The sequence below is a fragment of the Notolepis coatsorum genome (assembly GCF_963971535.1).
Source record: "Notolepis coatsorum genome assembly, chromosome: 5".
In the NCBI taxonomy this organism is placed as follows: domain Eukaryota; kingdom Metazoa; phylum Chordata; class Actinopteri; order Aulopiformes; family Paralepididae; genus Notolepis; species Notolepis coatsorum.
The window spans coordinates 27,784,692-27,808,397 of record NC_140169.1 but is presented as its reverse complement, the minus strand read 5'-3'; the positions used below and the strand labels follow the sequence as shown (position 1 = coordinate 27,808,397).

The 23,706-nt window shown below is 43.7% G+C and overlaps 1 protein-coding gene across 1 annotated transcript in view; it reads left to right on the top strand.

Annotated features, from left to right (window-relative positions):
* Positions 1–23,706, top strand: part of LOC311228136 (titin-like) — a gene marked incomplete at its 5' end in the record, with an annotated part of 313,904 nt that overhangs the window by 271,937 nt on the left and 18,261 nt on the right. The window contains 23 exons of the mRNA XM_084314051.1: positions 756–1,055; positions 1,489–1,823; positions 2,718–4,449; positions 4,734–5,036; positions 5,608–5,919; positions 6,219–6,509; positions 6,656–6,955; positions 9,500–9,805; positions 9,941–10,243; positions 10,586–10,867; positions 11,596–12,189; positions 14,997–15,287; positions 15,454–15,753; positions 16,023–16,325; positions 16,806–17,108; positions 17,366–17,634; positions 18,084–18,399; positions 20,220–20,525; positions 20,874–21,173; positions 21,331–21,906; positions 22,389–22,694; positions 22,921–23,303; positions 23,480–23,690. Coding sequence (XP_084170177.1) covers positions 756–1,055; positions 1,489–1,823; positions 2,718–4,449; positions 4,734–5,036; positions 5,608–5,919; positions 6,219–6,509; positions 6,656–6,955; positions 9,500–9,805; positions 9,941–10,243; positions 10,586–10,867; positions 11,596–12,189; positions 14,997–15,287; positions 15,454–15,753; positions 16,023–16,325; positions 16,806–17,108; positions 17,366–17,634; positions 18,084–18,399; positions 20,220–20,525; positions 20,874–21,173; positions 21,331–21,906; positions 22,389–22,694; positions 22,921–23,303; positions 23,480–23,690 — 8,922 coding nt within the window. The remainder of the gene's footprint in view (positions 1–755; positions 1,056–1,488; positions 1,824–2,717; positions 4,450–4,733; positions 5,037–5,607; positions 5,920–6,218; positions 6,510–6,655; positions 6,956–9,499; positions 9,806–9,940; positions 10,244–10,585; positions 10,868–11,595; positions 12,190–14,996; positions 15,288–15,453; positions 15,754–16,022; positions 16,326–16,805; positions 17,109–17,365; positions 17,635–18,083; positions 18,400–20,219; positions 20,526–20,873; positions 21,174–21,330; positions 21,907–22,388; positions 22,695–22,920; positions 23,304–23,479; positions 23,691–23,706) is intronic.

The window sequence follows — 23,706 nt, the reverse complement described above, 5'->3', positions numbered from 1 at the left end:
CATTTTATCTTTTTTCAGTAAAAGTACCATGGTTAATATTCATACCCTCTTACAGTTAATATTCACCCTCTAACAGTTAATATTCATACCTTCTAACAGTTACCTTGGTTAATATTCATACCCTCTTACAGTTAATATTCACCCTCTAACAGTTAATATGCATACCTTCTAACAGTTACCTTGGTTAATATTCATACCCTCTTACAGTTAATATTCAGCCTCTAACAGTTAATATGCATACCTTCTAACAGTTACCTTGGTTAATATTCATACCCTCTAACAGTTAATATTCACCCTCTAACAGTTAATATGCATACCTTCTAACAGTTACCTTGGTTAATATTCATACCCTCTTACAGTTAATATTCAGCCTCTAACAGTTAATATGCATACCTTCTAACAGTTACCTTGGTTAATATTCATACCCTCTAACAGTTACGTTGGTTAATATTGATACCCTCTAACGGTTCATATTCATACCCTCTAATAGTTAATATTGATACCCTCTAACAGTTACCTTGGTTAATATTCATACCCTCTAACGGTTCATATTCATACCCTCTAATAGTTAATATTGATACCCTCTAACAGTTACCTTGGTTAATATTCATACCCTCTAACGGTTCATATTCATACCCTCTAATAGTTAATAGTCATACCCTCTAACTGTTACCAAAGTCACAACTGTTATTTTCAAGAAGTTCCTTGGTCTTTTATACAACACCACCCTAACCTAGCTCCATCTATACCTCCAGACACCCCTGGACCTGTGGAGGGTCCCATCCGGTTCACCGGCATCACGGCTGAGAAGTGCACCGTGTGGTGGAACCCTCCGGAGAACGATGGCTGTGCCCAGATCATCCACTATGTGGTGGAGAAGAGGGAGACTTCCAGGCTCTCCTGGGCCATGATCAACTCCAAGTGTGAAGCCTGCTCCTTCAACGCCGTCAACCTCATCAAGGGCAATGAGTACCAGTTCAGAATCTCCGCCGTCAACAAGTTTGGCGTCGGCAAACCGCTGGACTCTGAACCTGTCATCGCTCAGATGCAGTACAGTAAGTGTCATAACAAGGACACAAGGAATGTCTCTAAATGACCTGGTGGTTAGATAAATAAATGACCTGGTGGTTAGATAAATAAATTGGTGTATGTAATGTATACGTACAGGATATGTATGGGCTGGTGTTAGAATGTAACTTATTGTAATTTAAAGGTTTTGCTTAATTATTATTATTATTATTATTATTATTATTATTATTATTATTATTATTATTATTATTATTATTATTATTATTATTTATTATTTATTATTTATTTATTATTATTATTATTTATTATTATTATTATTATTATTATTATTATTATTATTATTATTATTATTATTATTATTATTATTATTATTATTATTATATACGAAAGAAAGAGGACAAAACATCCTAACATAAAAAAGGGATTGTAAATAACCACCTCTGCTCTCCTCTTCCCCAGCCGTGCCTGATGCCCCTGGTACCCCAGACGCCACCCATGTGACGGGACACAGCATCACCGTTGGCTGGACCAGGCCCAGGAGTGACGGAGGCAATGAGATCAAACAGTACATCCTGGAGAGGAGGGAGAAGAAGAGTCTGCGCTGGCTGAAGGTTTCCTCCAAGAGGGCCATCACAGAGCTGAGGCACAGGGTCATCAACCTGACGGAGGGCAACGAGTACGAGTTCAGAGTCCTGGCTGAGAACGGAGCCGGAGTGGGCCCCGCCAGCAGCACCTCCCGTCTGTTCAAGACCAGAGCGCCCACCAGCACTCCCGGCGCACCATCTATGGTCAAGGTAGGGTTCTGACTACAATAAATACCAGGGTTCGCACAAGGTACTTGAAGTGCTTAAAGTGCTTGATTTTTTACAAAAAAAAGTCAAGGCTTGGAATTCCTTGAAAACAGCCAATTTTTTTTTTTTTTTACAAGGTGCTTAAAAAGTCCTTGAAATTCAAATCAACCATTCACATTTAATGTTTTGTTCATCCATGATCAAATTGTTCTAAATCAAGAAATTGCTTATTTTTTTTGTATATAAAGTGTAACTAATTGTCGGAAATTGGGTTTAAGCCATAAATATTGGATCAGATTTTTTTTTATTAAAAAAAAAAAAAAAAAAAAACATTTAAAAGTGAATATGATCCCTTTAAATGCCCTTTTAAAATGAAAAAGAGTGCTTGGGAAAGTACTTGAAAGACCTTGAATTTCATTTAGCAATGTCTGTGGGAACCCTGAACTCATTATGAAGCTGATTATATATATATATATAGGATAGATTTTTTTAGTTAGTCATGGATTTCATTGACTATTCTCTCTTGTAAAAGTGGATTTGAAAGATGATGATTGTATCGTAGCCGGAGGATAAATTAGAAGATCATGGATAGTTAATTTCAGGCAATCTATTAACAAGCGTGGGTCATATCTACACGCAGGTATGAATAGTAGAGAATGATAATGGTAGGAGAGAGGGAATTTACCATCACTACAAACAGAAGATTCTCAGGCTGGTTGGCGCCAGTCCCCAACATACAACATATTGACGATGAGAATTTATGAAAATATGAAGAGATTATGAAACAAATCCCAGAAAATCAATAACGGGAAATATAAATACATTTAACTTGATTGTGATAAATAATCTTGCAAGACAAGTGTCATTAAAAACCCATGTTATCCCATGTCCTCTCAGGCGGTTGACTCTACCAAGTCCTCTGTCACTGTGGAATGGACCAAGCCTGTGTTTGATGGAGGCTTGGCAATTATCGGGTACAACATCGACATGTGCAAGGCCAGCCTGGAGGAGTGGCACAGGGTCAACAACCAGACCTGCATTAAGACTAGGTACACTACCAAGGGGCTGGTGGCAGGCGAACTGTACAAGTTCAGAGTCAGCGCCGTCAATAGTTCAGGGGAGGGAGAGTCCTCTGTGATACCCAACACAGTCCAGGCCCTGGACAGACTCACCTCACCGGAGATCGATATTGATGCCAGCTTCAAGCAGACACACATTGTGAAGAATGGTGGCATTGTCTCTCTCCACATCAACTTCCGTGGTAAACCAGTTCCTCTGGCCACCTGGACAAGGGTGGACTCAGAGATTCCTGTCATGGCTGACATCAATACCACAGATACCTTCTCCACCCTGACCATCGAGGGAGTCACCAGGTACGAGGCCGGTAAATACACTCTGTCCCTGGAGAACAACAGCGGTCGCAAGTCCATCACCTTCACCGTCAAAGTCCTGGACACTCCTGGACCTCCAGGTGCCATCAGCTTCAAGGACGTGACGCGGGGAGCTCTGACCATGATGTGGGACGCCCCCAGCAATGATGGCGGAGCCCGAATCCATCACTACATCGTGGATAAACGCGAGGCCAGCAGACTGGCTTGGCAGGAGGTGAGCGCCAAGTCCTCTCGCCAGAGTATCAAGGTGACCGGTTTGGAAATCGGCATACCCTATCTGTTCAGAGTCACTGGTGTTAACCAGTACGGCGCCGGAGAGTCCCTTGAGATGACGCAGCCTATTGTTGCCACAGAGGAGCCTGCACCACCCAAGAGGCTGGATGCTGTTGACACCACCAACTCCACCGCCTCTCTGGTGTGGCTGAAGCCCGAGCATGACGGAGGCAGCCGTATCAGAGGCTACATTGTTGAATTTAGAGCTAAAGGCACCGACCGCTGGGTTGTGAGCGGAGAGACCAAGTCCCTGAAGATGGTGGTAGAAGGTCTGACTGAGAACACAGAGTACGACTTCAGAGTCAAGGCCAAGAATGACGCTGGAATCAGCGAGCCTCAGGGCACCTATGGCTCTGTGGTCATCAAGGAGCCTCGCATCGAGCCCACGGCCGACCTGAGCAGCATCACCAACCAGCTCATCACCTGCAAGGTCTCAAACACCTTCACGATCGACATCCCCATCAGCGGCAGACCTGCTCCTAAAGTCACCTGGAAGCTGGAGGAGATGAAGCTGAAGGAAACCGACAGAGTCTCAATCAAGACGACCAAAGAAAGAACCACACTGGTGGTCAAGGACAGCAAGAGAGGAGACAGTGGCAAGTACTACCTGATCCTGGAGAACTCTGCTGGAGTGAAGACCTTCACCGTGTCCGCGCTGGTGGTCGGCAGACCCTGCCCTCCTACAGGCCCCATAGAAATATCTGGCGTCTCCTCAGAGTCCTGCACGCTGTCTTGGTCCGATCCGGCTGATGATGGCGGCACCGACATCAGCAACTACATTGTGGAGAAACGGGAGTCTGGCCATGCCACCTGGCAGGTGGTGAACTCCAGCGTGAAGAGAACCACCATCAAAATCACCCACCTGACCAAGTACATGGAGTACACCTTCAGAGTCTGCGCTGAGAACAAGTTTGGCGTCAGCAAGTCTGTGGAGTCTGCTGCTGTTATCATTGCACATCCATTCAGTGAGTACTACTCTTCATAATGAAGTCAAGTGTATTTATGTTTTTTCAATATAAAGGCTGTAACTCTATGATACAGTATGTATCATATGAATGGGAAATATCAAATGTGTTCAGAATGTCCTTTTTTTACTATTCAATTGTTATATTTCTATGTTAATAAAACTAGTCACCTTAGTACAATTAACTACTTAGTTAATTGTATATATGAACATATGTTTATATAATGCTCTAACATGCTGTCTTATTACCGTAAGACATTAACACATTCCCTTCAATCGTCTCAGTGTCTCCAAGCCCGCCCACGCGTCCAGACGTGGTGACGGTGTCTGCCAACGCCATCAGCATCAAGTGGGATCTGCCCTACGCTGATGGAGGCAGCGCTGTGACCGGCTACTGGATAGAGAAGAAGGAGAGGAACACCATCCTCTGGGTGAGAGACAACAAGCTGCCCTGCCTGGAGTGTCACTACAAGGTCTCCAACCTGATCGAAGGCCTGGAGTACCAGTTCAGAGCCTACGCCATGAACATTGCTGGTCTCAGCAAGGCCAGCGAGGCCTCCAGACCCATGGTGGCTCTCAACCCAGTCGGTAAGGACAAAAACCAATGTCATCTTCCATCACAACAAGTGATGATGTTTTTATCACAGCATGGATATACTCAAATGTATTGTGAAATTATACAATACAAAGCATACTCTATGCAAAATGTATTGTATTGCACTGCACACTTTTTAGAACTATATATAGTAATCTTTATTTTAGTCATCTTATTTTATTCTATGCTAAATGTATTGTATTTTTATTATTGGAATGATGTTCACTCTTCTTGCTGTAAAGTACTGAAATAAGTGACAATAAAGGAATCTGAATCTGAATACTGTCAAACTATAGAATAGACAACATTGATATACTGTCAAATGATACAGTATAAAATATACTGTCAAATTAAGTTGATGTAGTGTTGGCCACAGAAACAATGAAATATAACTGAACTTCAAGTATCAAGGATACTATCCAGTACTTTTGCTGAACAGTGTAGACTGGACAAAAATGATATAATCCAATAATCTATATAATCTAACAGGCTCCTATTTTTCAAAAGATGCAGAAAATCCAGTTGCTTCACTTTGATATCTAACATGTTTTGTCGTTTGTTCAGATCCTCCTGGTATGATAGAGGTGACAGATGTCACCCGCTCTTCGGTCAGCCTGGCCTGGTCGGTGCCCGGCAACGACGGGGGCAGTAAGATTGTGGGCTATGTGGTGGAGAAGAAGGTCTACAGCACAGACGAATGGGACGATAACCGCTGGCTCAAGTGTAACTACACCACCATCACTGAGACCTACTTCACCGTCGGTAACCTGGAAGAGGATGAGACCCTCGAGTACCGCGTCATCGCCAGGAACGCAGCCGGTGTCCACAGCGCACCCTCTGCGACCACAGGACCAGTCACATGCAAAGATGAATACAGTAAGTTACTGGGACTGTTGTATTTGTTACTGTTACATTTTATGTTACTTCAGGGTTACATTCTCTATCGCACAGTTTAGTTTAGTGTATTTCAGTCATTTTCAACAGCTCAAATATGTAAATAAATAAAGTTGGACACATTGCAGATATCATTAATGTACACTATAAACAACTTTGGACCCAACACTGAAGCTTGTGCAACCCCACATGTGAAACCTCAGTCGTCCCAACTATGGGTTTTGTTGTAAAAGATCTTTAACATTCTAAATCTAAAACCTTGTCCGTCTTCTTTCCTTTAGCTCCTCCCAAAGCCGAACTGGACAGCAAGCTGGTCGGAGAGACCGTCATCGTCCATGCCGGGTCTGACCTGGTCCTGGACGGGGCTGTGGGCGGTAAACCAGAACCCAAAGTGTTCTGGTCTAAAGGAGACAAGGTCCTGGAGCTGGGAGAGAAGTATTCTCTGACCTACACATCAACCAGAGCCATGGCCATCGTCAAGAACTGTGACAGATACGACACAGGAAGATACGTCCTGACAGTGAAGAACGCCAGCGGCATCAAGACGGCTACTGTCAACGTTAAAGTGCTCGGTACGAATTCCACTCATTGGACACTACCGCTAATTGGCTTAAATTCACATATATCTCTCTAGATCTAGTCTGATATCTAGAGAGCTATCTGTGCATCCATCATGTATATAACTGTAAATAACGGTATTTCTCTCCTCTCCTCCCAGACACCCCTGGAGCTCCAGCAGACCAGGTAACGATCAGCAGGGTGACGGAGGAGAAGTGTTCGGTCTCCTGGAAGATCCCCCTGGAGGACGGAGGCGACATCGTCTCACACTACATCGTGGAGCGTCGCGAGACCAGCCGCCTCAACTGGGTGGCGATGGAGTCGGAGTGCAAGACACTGTCCTGCGTCTCCAGCAAGCTGATCAAGAACAACGAGTACGTCTTCAGAGTCAGGGGAGTCAACAAGTATGGAGTCGGAGTTCCTCTGGAGTCTGAACCCGTCATCGCCAGGAACGCCTACAGTAAGTGTTTCCTTACCACACACATCCATCATAATTATAGAAAATGTATTTTGTGTTCACAGAAAAAACTAATGTGATTCCCTTACTTCTACCCAATCTATAACTATGACTATATTATACACAGTATAACCGATCTATTCTATATTATACACAGTAACATATCTATTCTATGACTATATTATACACGGTATAACTGATCTATTCTATATTATACACAGTATAACATATCTATTATATGACTATATTATACACGGTATAACTGATCTATTCTATGACTATATTAGACATAGTATAACCGATATATTCTATATTATACACAGTATAACCAATCTATTCTATTTTATTGATTGATTGAAAAGTTTATTAACAGATTGCAGAATGGGTACAGTACAGTACAGCTCCATACATACAATTGTTAAGGGGATGCAGACCAGAGAAAGACTTTCGTCTTGAATTGAAAAGGGTCCCCCATTTTACATTTTACACTGTACAGTGTTTTTGAAAGTGGGTAGTGATTCACATTCCTTTACAGCTTTAGGTAGGTCGTTCCACATTGATGTGGCATAATTGCGAAACGTGTTTAGTCCCTTGTTTGAGCCGAATCTGGGTTTTACATGATTTGTGGAGCTCCCTCTGGTGTTGTGATCGTGGTATTCACTGACCTTTGGGAAGTATTTTGACATGTACATGGGTACCTTGGTCACGTAGTGTATCTTGTAGACCAGGCCCATTGCAAGTTGCTGTACTCTGTCGTCTACTCTAAGCCATCCTAGGTTGTCAAAGTGGGCAGGGGTGAGGTGGGTTCTAGGAGTCAGGTCAAGCAGTAGTCTGACTAGCTTGTTTTGAGATGTTTGTAATTTGTTTTTTAGTGCCTTTGAGGTGCTTTGGTACCATGAGGTGCAAGCATAGTCGTAGTACCCTTGAATGAGTGCTCCTGCTAGAGTCTTCAGGGTATTCTTGTTTACCAGAGAGGAGATCCGGTACAAGAATCGCGTTCGTTGGTTGACTTTTTTTATTACATTGGATGCCATTTTGTCACAGGAAAGATTAGCCTCTAGGATGGAACCCAGGTAGGTAATTTCATCTTTCCTTGTGACAATATTGTCACCCACTGTAACCGAGAAGCCGTCGGTCTTGCTGAGTTTGTTATTTGAACCGAAGAGAATGGACTCTGTTTTGCCCATGTGTAATGATAGTTTGTTGTCGGCGAGCCATATGCAGATTTTGCCTAGTTCTGAGCTGAGGGCTTTTTCAACCTGTAACTTGTTCTTGTCAGAGACCAGCAGGGCTGAGTCGTCCGCAAACAGGAACAAGTTGCAGTCACAAGCTGACGACATGTCATTTGCATAAATTAGGAATAGTAGTGGTCCTAGTATGCTTCCTTGTGGAACACCACAGCTCACTGTGAGGGGGGGGGGGATAGGGTACCGTTTACCTCCACCATCTGTTCCCTCCCCTCCAGGTAGGATTGTATCCAGCTCACTGATAAACTATCAAAACCAATTGCTTTTAGCTTGTCAATCAGAATGGTGTGATTGACAGTGTCGAAGGCCTTTTGTAGGTCCAGCATGACCATGCCGCAGTATTTGCCCGCGTCCACCTCTTGTTTGATGTGGTCGTTCAAGTAGAGAAGACATGTGTCAGTGGAGTGGGATGTTCTGAAGCCAGATTGGAATTCGTAGATTCGATTTTTTTCTGCGAGGTACTTTTCGATCTGTTCGTATACTATTTTTTCCATGACTTTCGAGATGGATGTAAGGATAGAAACAGGGCGGTAGTTGCCCGGGTCTAATTTGCTGCCCTTTTTGTGCAGGGGTGTTACTCTCGCAATTTTGAAGTCCTTGGGGACGTGTCCCTGTTTTATGGAGAGGTTTATTATGTGTGTGATGACTGGGGTGATGGCTGCTGCTGAGTCTCTGAGGAATTTGGAGGGGATGTTGTCGTGGCCAGTGGCCTTGTTTGGTTGGAGGGCGCTCAGTTTTTTGAGTATCTCTTCTGTAGTTACCATTTCCAGTTTGAAGTCGTCTTTGTGGACGCCTAGGTTCTTGTAGTATGCTACTATGTGTTCTACCCCATACTGCCCTGAGTGGGAGGGTAGTTTGTTTACCAGTGTTGTGGCTATGTTTGTGAAGAAAGTGTTTAAGTAATTGGCTACATCCAGCTTGTCTGTGATGAGCGTGTTGTCCGTCTTTATGTTTATGTTTGAGAACCTGGTTTTAAGTTTTTTACTGCAGCCTAGTTGATTGTTGAGTAATTTCCAAAGTTCACGTGGTTTATTTTTGTTTTCCTCGGTTTTGTCATTGATGCAATTTTTTTTAGCAGTTTTGATCATGGAGTTTACATCATTTCTTAGTCTGTTTCTTTCTAGTTTGAGTTCAGTCACATGGTCTTGGAGTTCACTGCTCGTGCTTTTGGTAAGCTTTGACTGACTTTTACGAAACTTTCATAGCGGTCAGTATTTCAGTGTGCATCCATGGCTCAGCGCGATTTTTTACCCTATGACTATTATACACAGTATAACGTTATCTTTCCCCTCTCTCCCAGCGATCCCAACGCAGCCCGGCACCCCGGAGGCCATGGTGGTGGCGAAGGAGCATGTGATTATTGAATGGATGAAACCTGAGAGCGACGGAGGCGCTGAGATCAATAACTACCTCGTGGACAAGCGAGAGAAGAGCAGCTCCAGGTGGACTAGAGTGAATAAGACCTTCACTATCTACGACACGCGTCTGAAGATCGCAGGTCTGCTGGAAGGCAGCGACTACCAGTTCAGAGTGACAGCGGTCAACACAGCAGGCTGCAGCCAGCCCAGCGATGCCACACCTTACATCCTCTGCAAAGACCCCACCTGTAAGAAACTACCTCTATCAAGTTTACATAATATATATATATATTTTTTTACATGTATTTATTTTAAAGTATACTCTGTGAAAAACGAATACTAAAACTAACACCATCTCACCAACTCCTATCTCTCTCTCTCAGACACCCCGGCTCCTCCCTCTGTTCCTCGTATCACCGACACCACCAAGCACAGCGTCAGTATGACCTGGACCAGGCCCATGTACGACGGAGGCTCTAGCGTCACCGGCTATGTGGTGGAGATATTGGAGGAGGGTACCGAGCAGTGGTACCGCGCCACCGCCCAGGCCCTGACGACCAACGTGTACGTCGCTGCCGGTCTGGCCAACAACAAGATGTACAGCTTCAGAGTGGCTGCCATCAACGGCAACGGAACAGGAGAGTTCAGCGACCCCAGCGCCGAGACGGAGCCGGAGGAGAAAGTTGGTGAGTTGGTCTATAAGTGACAGAAACACGTCGGTTCTAGTGTCACAGTTGTTGGCATCTAAAAAAGAATTTAACCATACCCAAACATTCTCAGAAGAGAAAGATGAAACGCAATCCCTGTCAGGAGTTGTAGAATTATTGTAATTCATTAATGTCCTTCAGATCTCCAAAAAGAACATTTCTCATGAATTCAGGAAGGTTGATTTACAGTACAACAGGACATAAGAGAGTTCTGGAGGACATGTATGACATGTGCAAATGGTTAGAAAGGTATACGTGCAGATACTCTACATTTCTGATGTATGTCTACTAACGCAACGCTCTATTGTCCTCGTCACCCAGACGTGCCTGACTTGGAGCTGGCTGAGGACCTGAAGAAGACAGTCTGCCTGCGCGCCGGAGGAACCCTCCGTCTGTTTGTCACAGTGACCGGACGTCCCACACCCGTGGTCGGGTGGAGGAAGGCCGGCGTGGAGCTGCAGAGTCGAGGCTTCATCGAGACCACGGACAGCTCCACCTTCCTGCTGGTGGAGAAGGTCACCCGCTACGACTCAGGAAAATACATCGTAGAGGCGGAGAACCCCTCTGGCAAGAAGGCCACCACCATCCTGGTTAAAGTATACGGTAGGTCATCATCCTGGTTTGAGTCTATAGTCGGTCGACATAGGTCATGAAGTCTATGGTCGGTCGACATAGGTCATGAAGTCTATGGTCGGTCGACATAGGTCATGAAGTCTATGGTCGGTCGACATAGGTCATGAAGTCTATGGTCGGTCGACATAGGTCATGAAGTCTATGGTCGGTCGACATAGGTCATGAAGTCTATGGTCGGTCGACATAGGTCATGAAGTCTATGGTCGGTCGACATAGGTCATGAAGTCTATGGTCGGTCGACATAGGTCATGAAGTCTATGGTCGGTCGACATAGGTCATGAAGTCTATGGTCGGTCGACATAGGTCATGAAGTCTATGGTCGGTCGACATAGGTCATGAAGTCTATGGTAGGTTGACTTTGGTCATAAAGTCTATGGTAGGTTGACTGTGGTCATAAAGTCATAGGAATGATGGCGAACACCAACTAATTTGCATACTGGGTTAATCGCAGAGACGAATCGCATACATGCATCGCATGCATGCCGATTAATGACCTCTGAGCAGGTCCTAAATTATTATTATTATTAACAGTATGGGTGACAATTGGAATTGAACCTTCAACCCTTACTGAGTAGTCAGTGCCTTGGTCTACCCATTGGACTACACAGAACCACTAAACCCCTTTTAAGAAAATGTTTTTATTGATATAATCAACTAATTAAATGAATAAACTAAGCACCTGCTTTCCATTCACACAGACACTCCTGGGCCTCCCAGCTCTGTGAAGGTGAAGGACTACACCAAGGAGTCTGTCGTCATCACCTGGGACGTCCCCAGCATCGATGGCGGCGCCCATGTCAGCAACTACATCATTGAGAAACGCGAAGCCAGCATGAAATCCTACAAGACGGTCACTACGGAGTGCAGGAAGACCCTGTTCAGGATCACCGGTCTGGAGGAGGGAGTCCACTACTTCTTCAGAGTCCTCCCAGAGAACATCTACGGCATCGGAGAGCCCTGCGAGACGCCCGAGGCCGTGCTGGTGTGTGACGTGCCCTCTGTGCCTCTCAACCTCAGCGTCACGGACGTGAACAAGGCTTCCGTCGTCCTGCACTGGGACAAGCCGCTCTACGACGGCGCGAGCAGAGTGTCGGGCTACATCCTGGAGACCTGTATCGTGGGGTCCGACAAGTGGAGCGCTGTGGCTACGGTCAAGGCCTCCGCATCTCACCACACCATCACGGCTCTGACGGAGAACGAGCAGTACCTGTTCAGAGTCAGAGCCACGAACAGCAGAGGAGCCAGCGAGCCCATGGACACTGTCACGCCAGTCACCATCCAGGACATCAAGGGTGAGTTCACCTTCCATCCAGCACCACGATGCAAATAGTCGTCAAATAAGAATGTGACATAATGAAAGCAGGGTTCGCACAAGGTCCTTGAAGTGCTTAAAGTGCTTGATTTTTTACAAAACAGCAAAACATTTTAACAAGGTGCTTAAAAAGTAATTACATAAAAATAGGGAAACAATGTCCAGGCACGCACTCCAGGTTTTTCCAAATTTATTGGCAGCCTGTAATCATGATGTTTCGGTGTGAACACACCTTCTTCAGAATGGCTTGCATGAAGCATGAAGGGTAAGTGACCCTAGTATATACAAGACAAACAGGAAGTGACAACATAGGAAGTGACAACACATTCCCACAAGAGATCTGCAAAAAAGTACAAAATACCACTTACAAGCACAACCTTTTCAGAATTATGTAAATCAAAAAGAAAGATGTAAATCAAAAAGAAACATGTAAATCACAAAGAGATATATCTATATATATTTATATATATATATTTTTTTATATACAGAGTAGGCCTACATCTTAAACTCTAAACATAAACACTCATGACCCATATAAGCCATCTTTCAATTATAAATATAAAGAATGATAAATGAAAATAAATAATAAACAATTGAATGAAATGAAATAATCAAATGAAACAGGTCAAAACATTTTCCTCATTGAGGCCTCTAGGCTCTAAAGTTCTAAACAATCCAGAAAATGTATATAAAAGCATTCCCTTTGTAGCAAGAGCCTGTCTCTGTTGCCCCCTCTTGGTGGTCTCAAGACCTGGGCCCTCATTCATCAATGTGTGCGTAGAACATGTTCTATTTCCACACGTAAGCACGGAATGTAGAACCAGTGTACGCACAGGGAAGTCGGGATTCATCACACGTGCGTACGCAGGCTCTATGCTCCTCCGTGTTGATGAATACCACTTTGTTCTACCGTCAATGCTCGTGCATGATTATCCATATATGGTCATGAAAGTGAGGAAACACCCCCCATGGGATGTGAAATAATGGACTGACCCGAGCGGAACTGTGAGAAACTCCACGGAGATTGTTCACTGCTGTCGAACCAAGAAGACACTATCGCGTATTATGGGATAAATAAAAGGCGGACTTGTAAACGGTGATGTCAGATATCAACGGCTCCCTAAGACCATTGCTGCAATTCTGCCTGGACAGCTCAAAATACTAATAAAGACCGTTCGTTGACCACTGTTTGGCGTTGGTTTTGTGTCATTATAACCGTGCTGTAATATGAATGCCTTTATTAGTTGTGTTCGATTGGCTATATGATTTTTAGAGGCATCTATTTTGTTGTCGGCTAATAAAGACCGCGCTGGAATATGACTGCCTTTTCCCGTGTTGTTTGATTAATACCCAGGGATTAAAGTTCTCCTCAATTTTATTCCAAATCGCGATGGATCTCCCGTCAATTTTCTACCTGCTGCATATGATTTCTAGAGGCATACTACAATCTATTTTGATGTCAGTATTGGGTAGCCTATATAAACAATAATACGAGAGCATATACAAGAACAATGAATCTCACTGCATGTATGATGTAGCCTGCCTTTCAATACATGAACTTGAATCCCATCATATACATAGTCTGTCCACTATCTGGTGTCATTGCAATGCGTTTTCTATTCTTTCTTATACAGTAAAAAGGGGGAAGAACACTATATTCATATGACTTGTATTCTGCTTACAGCTTCGAAATTCCACTTGTTTCGTTTAACGTAAAGCCTTTTAAATATAATCAAAACGTTCCCGTGTTTCTGCGGTCTGCGCAAAATAATAACGAGTTGAGCTTTATGATTTATGATGAATTGAAAATGGGGGACCCTGATGTAAACGAGACGAAAGTCTTTCTCTGGTCTGCATCCCCAATTAACAATTGTATGTACTGAGCTGTACTGTACTGTACCCATTCTGCAATCTGTTAATAAACTTTTCAATCAATCAATCAATCAAGCTACGCGGAGCGCAGTCAGTCAGTAGCCTACACCCCGTATATTCCGATAACGCTATATAAACCATGCTGCATTCATTCTGAGAGAAAGATCTATTATTCCAAATGCTATTTATAGGGTTTTGACCATAATTACACTACTGTTGCTATTTTACAATGAACTATAATGAATTACGGTTCATACAGAACATCCAGTGTTATTATGCACAGAAGCTCATTTCCTTGTTGTAATAATATATTCTACCACTGGGCGCCAGGTACGCATGGTCCGAGCTGTGCGTAAATATAAGCACGAAGTCAAGTTCAAGTTGAAATTGATGAATCCCACTCTTTGCTTAGAAATGATCGTACGCACAGGGTAAGCACAAATCTGTGCGTAGAACACGTTGATGAATGAGGGCCCTGCTCTATACCCATGTATTTTAAGCCAGAAATATCATGTCCTAACTTATTAAAGTGCCTTGCAATGCTTAAAAAGTAATTGAAATTCAAATTAACCATTTGCATTGAAAGTTTTGTTCACCCATGATACAAATTTAATAGTTCTGAATCAAGAAATATAATTTTTGTATCTAAACTTTCTAAAGTGTAACTAATTGTCGGAAATTGGTTTTAAGCCATAAATATTGGATCAGATTTTCTTTTTTTTAACTGCATTTAAAAGTTTTTATCCTTTTAAATGCCCTTTTAAAATGAAAAATAGTGCTTGGAAAAGTCATTGAAAGTCATTGAATTAAATTTTGCAATGTCTGTGGGAACCCTGAAATAATCGTAAAATAAGAATGTGACATAATGAAAGCTTTACCTCACATCTCAATATTATTTTCTCCAAATGTTTACAGTGAAGCCAAAGATCGACATTACCAGCATCCCTCAGAGGATCGTCCACATTCACAAGGGCAAACCCATTGACCTGAACCTGCCCATCAAGGCCCTCCCTCCTCCTGTCTGCTCCTGGTCCTTCGCCGGTGCTAAGATGAAGGACAGCCTGGACCGCATCAAGATCGACAGCAATGGCAAATACACACATCTCATCATCAGAGAAACCACCATCAATGACACCGGAGACTACACTCTGGAAGTGAAGAATGAAGTCGGCGTGGCAACCGAGACCTTCAAGGTCATCATCCTTGGTAAGCAAGTTTTACAGGTTTTCTACATGGGACTGCCTGGTATACACAACATTTGTATGTATGTAGTAATATGGCATAACCCAAAAAGCTTCTCAATCTCTCCACCCAGACTAAAAGTGTAGAACCCATGCTACAGATCATAAACCTTCTCCATCTCTCCCCCCAGACAAACCTGGTCTCCCAGTGGGTCCAGTGAGGATCGATGAGAATGATGGAGTCTCAGTGACCGCCAGCTGGGAACCCCCAGAGAAAGACGGAGGCGCCAACATCAGCGGCTACGTGGTGGAGCAGCGTGAAGCCCACCGCCCTGGCTGGTCCACCGTCTCCGAGTCCGTCACCAGACCCTGCTTCAAGTACACCAGACTCAGTGAGGGAACCGAGTACGTGTTCCGCGTCGCCGCCATGAACCGATTCGGCGTCGGAGGCTTCCTGCAATCTGAGGTGGTGGAATGCAAGAGCGCCAAGAGTAAGTTCCTGGACTCATGTGTCACATGGATTTAAATTCTTAACCTTTAATTTCTTATATTTGATATTGATTTTAATTACTAGTATATATTGTTTTCCTTTGCAAATAAGAGGAAATTCTAACAATGATCTATGTTTCTCTCTCTCACCCTTACACTTTTTACCCCTCTCTCTCCATGTCTCTATCTTCATGCCCTTCTCTCTCTCTCTCTCACCATCCCTCTATCTCCATGCCTATCTCTCTCTCTTTCCATCTTTCTCCCTCTCCAGCCATCCCTGGAGCTCCCAGCACACCCGAGGTCCTTGATGTGACCCATGAAGGCATGACCCTGACCTGGCAAGCTCCAGAGGACAAGGGTGGCTCCACCATCGCCGGGTACATCATCGAGCGTAAGGAGGCACAGTCCAACAGGTGGATGAAGATCAGCAAGAACCCGGTCACCATGACCCGCTTCCGATCCTCAGGCCTGATCGAAGGCCAGGAGTACGAACACAGAGTCACAGCCATCAACTCCAGAGGAGAGGGCAAGCCCAGCGAGAGCTCCCTGATCACTGTTGCTATGGATCCCATCGGTAAGAGCACATTTTTTGATTTATATAGTATGGTAGTAGTAGTATAATATTATATATAGTACTGTAGTAGTAGCATAATATATATACCGTAAAACTTAATTTAAAAGCCAAGTCTCAATTAAACGCAGAGTTACTTTTACTGGCCAGGTATATCTACACATTTTAAGCATATCAAATCACAACAATAATGTTGTCATGTTTGTTTATATGTTTGTTTAAAAAAAGAATTAAAAAATTAAATACAAATCACAACAATAAGACAACAAGACGAGGGTAGACAAAAGCAATGTATAACAAATCAATTAAAACACATGCAACTTAATTGACAAAGGTTGGCGATCAAGGTCTTAAACTCTAACAGAGGGGAGCATTTCAATCTTTACGGACTGTTGGAGTTAATTCCATAAGCTAGGGGCACCATAGTGAAATGCAGACTTCTGAAATGATAAAGTTAACCTAACCACTTCTCATTATACACAGAGCCCCCGGGTGTCCCAGTGCAGCCCAAGGTGACAGACACCACCAGGACCTCTGTGTCCCTGGCCTGGCTGGCTCCTGAGGAAGAGGGAGGTTCTGTGGTCACCGGCTACCTGGTGGAGATGCAGAAGGTGGATCAGGTGGAATGGACCAAGTGCAACACCACGCCCAGCAAGATCTGTGAATACACACTGACCCACATGCCACAGGGCGCCGAGTACAGGTTCCGGGTCATGGCTGTCAACGCCGGTGGCGCCGGAGAGCCATCTCAGGTGCCTGGAGTGGTTAAAGTCCAGGAGATGCTTGGTAAGAGAGATAATCACATTCATGTTATTATACATCATACATCCAGATGCTTGGTAAGAGCATATACATTAGTCCATATGTTCACCAATGATTCATTCATTAATCCATAATCTGTTTTTGGGGAAAAGCAATACTTTTATTCTGTCCCTTTAACTAATAATTACATTCATATATATATTATACATAGTACGGTATTATGTCTCTTTTTTTAAACTGTACATTTTAACTAATCTCGTTCTACGATATTCCCTCTACAGACTATCCCGAGTACGAGCTGGATGCAAAATACGAGGAAGTCTACATCGTGCGACAGGGCGGAGTCCTCCGTCTGTCCATTCCCATCAAGGGGAAACCTGTTCCAACCTGCAAGTGGACCAAGGATGGCCGGGACATCTCCCACAGAGCCATGATCGCTACCCACGATGACGTCACCGAGCTGGTCATCAAGGAGGCCCACAAAGACGACACCGGAACCTACGACCTTCTGCTGGAAAACAAGTGTGGCAAGAAGGCTATTTACATCAAGGTCAGTCATTTAACCCTTTCACTACCACACTACCAAAATGTTAACCCTTTCACTGCGACAATACAGAAGGTTAACCCTTTCACTGTCACGCGACAAAGGGTTAACCCTTTCACTACCACACTACAGAAGGTTAACCTTTCACTACCACACAAGTCAGTTAGTAACTTAGTTATTTAGTAAGTGAATTAGCCTAGTTGGTAAGCCAAGGTTTATATAGACCAACTTCTTCACCACTGCCTTCTCTGTTGAAGTTACACATTTACACATTTGTGTCTAATTACATTTAGAAATAGTAACGTTTTATGCGTAGTGCAATCTCTTACTGTACCTTTAAAATAGAATATTATTAAACAGACATTTCATGATATTCATAAAAGACGATGCTCTGATTCATACCACACTATATATATATAAACCCTAATGGTGATTTTCTCCACATTAATCTTTAGGTGAGGGTGATCGGACGCCCAGATGTCCCAGAAGGTCCTCTGGAGTTCGACGACATCCAGGCTCGCTCCGTCAGAGTGAGCTGGAGAGCACCATCAGACGACGGAGGCTCAGACATCCTGGGCTACATCGTGGAGAGACGGGAGGTCCCCAAGGCCGCCTGGTGCACGGTAGACGCCAGGGTCCTTGAAACCGCCCTGGTGGTGAAGGGCCTGAAGGAGAACGTTCAGTACCACTTCAAGATCTCTGCTGAAAACCAGTTTGGTGTCAGTAGATCTCTGAAGTCTGAAGAGGCTGTCCTGCCCAAGACACCGCTGTGTAAGTGTCTGGTTCCATTTCCTACTGTCCCTCGTCATATTCATTACAGTTAAATAGAATGTTTTACACACAGTCAGTAGTGGAAAGGACTGTACATGAAACACAACACACTGTTAATACTGCATCTTATTGTGTCAGTGAACAGACCACACTACACACTGTTACTACATGTTATTCTGTCAGTGTACAGACCACACTACACACTGTTAATACTACATGTTATTGTGTCAGTGTACAGACCACACTACACACTGTTAATACTACATGTTATTGTGTCAGTGAACAGACCACACTACACACTGTTAATACTACATGTTATTGTGTCAGTGAACAGACCACACTACACACTGTTAATACTACATGTTATTGTGTCAGTGTACAGACCACACTACACACTGTTAATACTACATGTTATTGTGTCAGTGAACAGACCACACTACACACTGTTAATACTACATGTTATTGTGTCAGTGAACAGACCACACTACACACTGTTAATACATGTTATTGTGTCAGTGAACAGACCACACTACACACTGTTAATACTACATGTTATTGTGTCAGTGAACAGACCACACTACACACTGTTAATACTGCATGTTATTCTGTCAGTGAACAGACCACACTACACACTGTTAATACTACATGTTATTCTGTCAGTGTACAGACCACACTACACACTGTTAATACTACATGTTATTGTGTCAGTGAACAGACCACACTACACACTGTTAATACATGTTATTGTGTCAGTGAACAGACCACACTACACACTGTTAATACTACATGTTATTGTGTCAGTGAACAGACCACACTACACACTGTTACTGCATGTTATTGTGTCAGTGAACAGACCACACTACACACTGTTACTACATGTTATTGTGTCAGTGTACAGACCACACTACACACTGTTAATACTACATGTTATTGTGTCAGTGAACAGACCACACTACACACTGTTAATACTACATGTTATTGTGTCAGTGAACAGACCACACTACACACTGTTAATACTACATGTTATTCTGTCAGTGAACAGACCACACTACACACTGTTAATACTACATGTTATTGTGTCAGTGAACAGACCACACTACACACTGTTAATACTACATGTTATTGTGTCAGTGAACAGACCACACTACACACTGTTAATACTACATGTTATTCTGTCAGTGTACAGACCACACAACACACTGTTAATACTACATGTTATTCTGTCAGTGTACAGACCACACTACACACTGTTAATACTACATGTTATTGTGTCAGTGTACAGACCACACTACACACTGTTACTACATGTTATTGTGTCAGTGAACAGACCACACAACACACTGTTAATACTACATGTTATTGTGTCAGTGAACAGACCACACTACACACTGTTAATACTACATGTTATTGTGTCAGTGAACAGACCACACTACACACTGTTAATACTACATGTTATTGTGTCAGTGAACAGACCACACTACACACTGTTAATACTGCATGTTATTGTGTCAGTGTACAGACCACACTACACACTGTTACTACATGTTATTGTGTCAGTGTACAGACCACACTACACACTGTTAATACTACATGTTATTGTGTCAGTGAACAGACCACACTACACACTGTTAATACTACATGTTATTGTGTCAGTGAACAGACCACACTACACACTGTTAATACTACATGTTATTGTGTCAGTGAACAGACCACACTACACACTGTTAATACTGTTGTGGTGGGTCTATCTGATATTGCAGTGGGCCACCTGTAAAGGAAACACTGCTCATGTTTCTCCTGCCACCTCCTCTGTCTTCCAGGCCCACCAGAGCCACCCAGCAACCCAGCAGAGATCATGGATGTCACCAAGACCACAGTGTCTCTGTCGTGGGCCCGGCCCCGCGACGACGGTGGCTCCAGGGTCACAGGATATTACATTGAGAGAAGGGAGGTGTCCACAGAGAAGTGGGTTCGTCACAACAAGACCCACATCACCACCACCATGTACAACGTCACCGGGCTCATCCCAGACGCAGAGTACATGTTCAGAGTCGTGGCTCAGAACGACATCGGACAGAGTGAATCTGGTCCCGCCTCCGAATCTGTGGTCTGCAAAGATCCATTCGGTGAGTACAAAATTTAATGATCTAAATATCTTTCCCCCGTCAGCATAAATACAAATACATGTAAATCAGAATTGCAGCATTGAATGTAATTTGAATGAGGTATTGCAGAACATGTAAGACAAGAAACAAATAATTTGCTATTTTATTTATTTTCATCCAAAACCCAAAGGTATTAATCAAGATTTTTATAATTGGCTTCTACATTATTTGAAATAAGATTTTTGTTGTATCTCATGGCCTCTTTTCTAATGTCTCAGGGAAGTAATAATTTGAAATGTAATCAATATTCAAATGTTGTTTCAGTGAGAGACATAATGTGATGATGACCTATCTTGGTTTCTCTAATAGACAAACCCAGCCAGCCTGGAGAGATCGACATCATCTCCGTCACCAAGGACTGCATCACCATCCACTGGCTCAGGCCAGAGTTTGATGGAGGCAAGGAGATCCTGGGCTACTGGATAGAGTTCAGAGAGGCTGGAGAGAGCGCCTGGAAGAAGTGCAACAAGGAGCGTTCCAAGGACCGCCAGTTCACCATGGGAGGCCTGATGGAGGCCACCGAATACGAGTTCAGAATCTTCGCTGAGAACGAGACTGGATTCAGCCGACCTCGCAGGACCGCCATGGGCATCAAGACTAAACTCAGCGGTGAGGGTCGAATTCTTTAGAATTTTTACTTTAGTCTGTACATTCCACCATATCTATACATGTAATAAGCACATGCTTTTTATAGTATAATGCATATTTATATGTATTAAAGAAATCAGGCTCCATTTGACTAAACCAATCCTTTCTATTTCACCAGTGGGTGAGGCCCCATGCCTGAAGGAGGAAATCGAGGACGTCACCACTAAACTGGGAGAGTCTGGAACTCTGACCTGCGGCATCATCGGCAGACCTCTGCCTGAGATCAAATGGTATCGCTACGGCAAAGAGCTGATCCAAAGTCGCAAGTACAAGATGAGCTCCGACGGCCGGAACCACTGCCTCAGCATCCTGACAGACGAGCAGGAAGACGAGGGCCTGTACACCTGCAGAGCCGTCAACGAGGCCGGAGAGGTGGAGACCAGCGGGAAGCTGCGTCTGCAGGCCGCTCCTCAGTTCCACCCCGGCTTCCCTCTGAAGGAGAAGTACAACGCCGGCACAGGAACCAGCCTCAGACTCCATGTCGTCTACATCGGACGCCCAATCCCTCAGATCATGTGGTTCTACGACAAGAAGCCCCTGAACGCCTCCGAGCAGGTGATCATTGAGAACACAGAGAGCTACACCCACCTGGTGGTGAGGAACGTCCAGAGGAGCAAGAACGCTGGACGCTACAAGGTGCAGCTCAGCAACGTCTATGGAACCGTCGACACCATGCTGAGAGTTGAAATCCAAGGTAATTTATTAATCTCTGCTTTTATTATTACAAATAAAAAATGTGTTAAAGATTATTATTATTATTATTGGAGATATATTATGTCTAATGATACATAAAAAAACCTAGAGGTTTTTAAATCCTTGCTCAAAACACACCTCTTCTCCCTGGCCTTTGACCAGAGCTAGCCTAGCATTTACATATGACGTCCGCTGTCACTCTGGACTTTTTATCAAATTTTCCTGTCTCTTTTATATTGCACTTTGCCCTTGCTTTCTTATATGTACTGTACTATACCATTTTTTCTGTAATCTTAGTGTATTTTATTGCATTGTATGTGTTTTTATCATGTGAAGCACTTTGGTTTGGCTGTTAGTCATTTGTAAATGTGCTATATAAATAAAACTGACTTGACTTGACTTGACATATACTGTAAGCTTATTTCATCTTTTTCAATCAAATAATAATTTACCTAACATCTCCTTTCTTGTCCACGTCTCCAGATAAGCCATGCATCCCCGAGGGCCCCATCGTTGTCGATGCCTTGCTCAAGAGCACGGTCATCATCAGCTGGAAGGCCCCATTGGACGACGGAGGCTCCATGATCACCAACTACATTGTTGAAAAGCGTGAGGCCAAAGAGGGAGAGCTGTGGCACCTGGTGTCCTCCTCCGTCTCTAGCACCACCTGCCGTATCATCAACCTGACAGAGAACGCCGGGTACTACTTCAGAGTCTACGCCCAGAACCAGTATGGAGTCAGTGAGGCTCTGGAGATCCCGCAAGTCCTCATCATCAAGAGTCCCTTCGGTGAGTGGGGGGAACTTCACATTATTACTGTGTTACTGATTTTTTACTGTGTTACATGTTTACATTACAGGCAAAAGGAGCATGTAACATATAATATAAATTAATTATATGACGTGATGGCAAATTTATAGATACTTAAATTAGCCATAGTAATTTATAATTTATCTATAAATGATTTCTCATTTCACCTAAAAAAACTAATAATTGTTAAATGGTGTTATTTCAGAGAAACCTGGCATCCCACAGCAGCCCTTCATCACCAGCTCCACCAGGAACTCCTGTCTCGTCCACTGGAAGCCACCAAGCAGCGACGGCGGAGCCAAGGTCACAAACTACTACCTGGACAAACGCGAGAAGAAGCAGAACAAATGGATGTCAGTGACCACCAAGAAGATCCAGGAGACCTCCTACGAGGTCACGGGCCTGCTGGAGGGCTTTGAGTATGAGTTCCGCGCCAAATGTGAGAACAGGGGTGGTGAGAGCGACTGGAGTGAGATCTCAGCACCCATCATCCCCAAGTCAGACCAGGCTCCTAAAGCCCCTGCCTTCAGGGAGGAGATCAGGGACATGACTATCAAGTACCACGCCAATGCTACCCTCGTCACAAAGGTGATTAATCTGTGCTACCTTTTATTTCACTTATTTGTTTGACGTGGAACATTTGCAAAATGCTACATATCAAGACAAAATATTTCAAAAGGTGTCATCCTATCCTAAAATAAATGTTAGTGTTTTATAGATGAATAATAACAATATTTGATTATTATTATTATTATTATTACTAGGTGGTGGGACACCCCCAGCCTGTGGTGAAATGGTTCAGAGCTGGAAAGGAGATCCATGCCGATGGAACCAAGATCAAGGCCCAGGAGTTCAAGGGAGGCTACTACCAGCTGGTCATCACCGCTGCTGATGAGACGGATGCCACCATCTACCAAGTCAGAGCCACCAACCCCTCAGGATGCATCTCCACTACAATCAACATGGAAGTTGAAGGTAAGGCATACTGGAA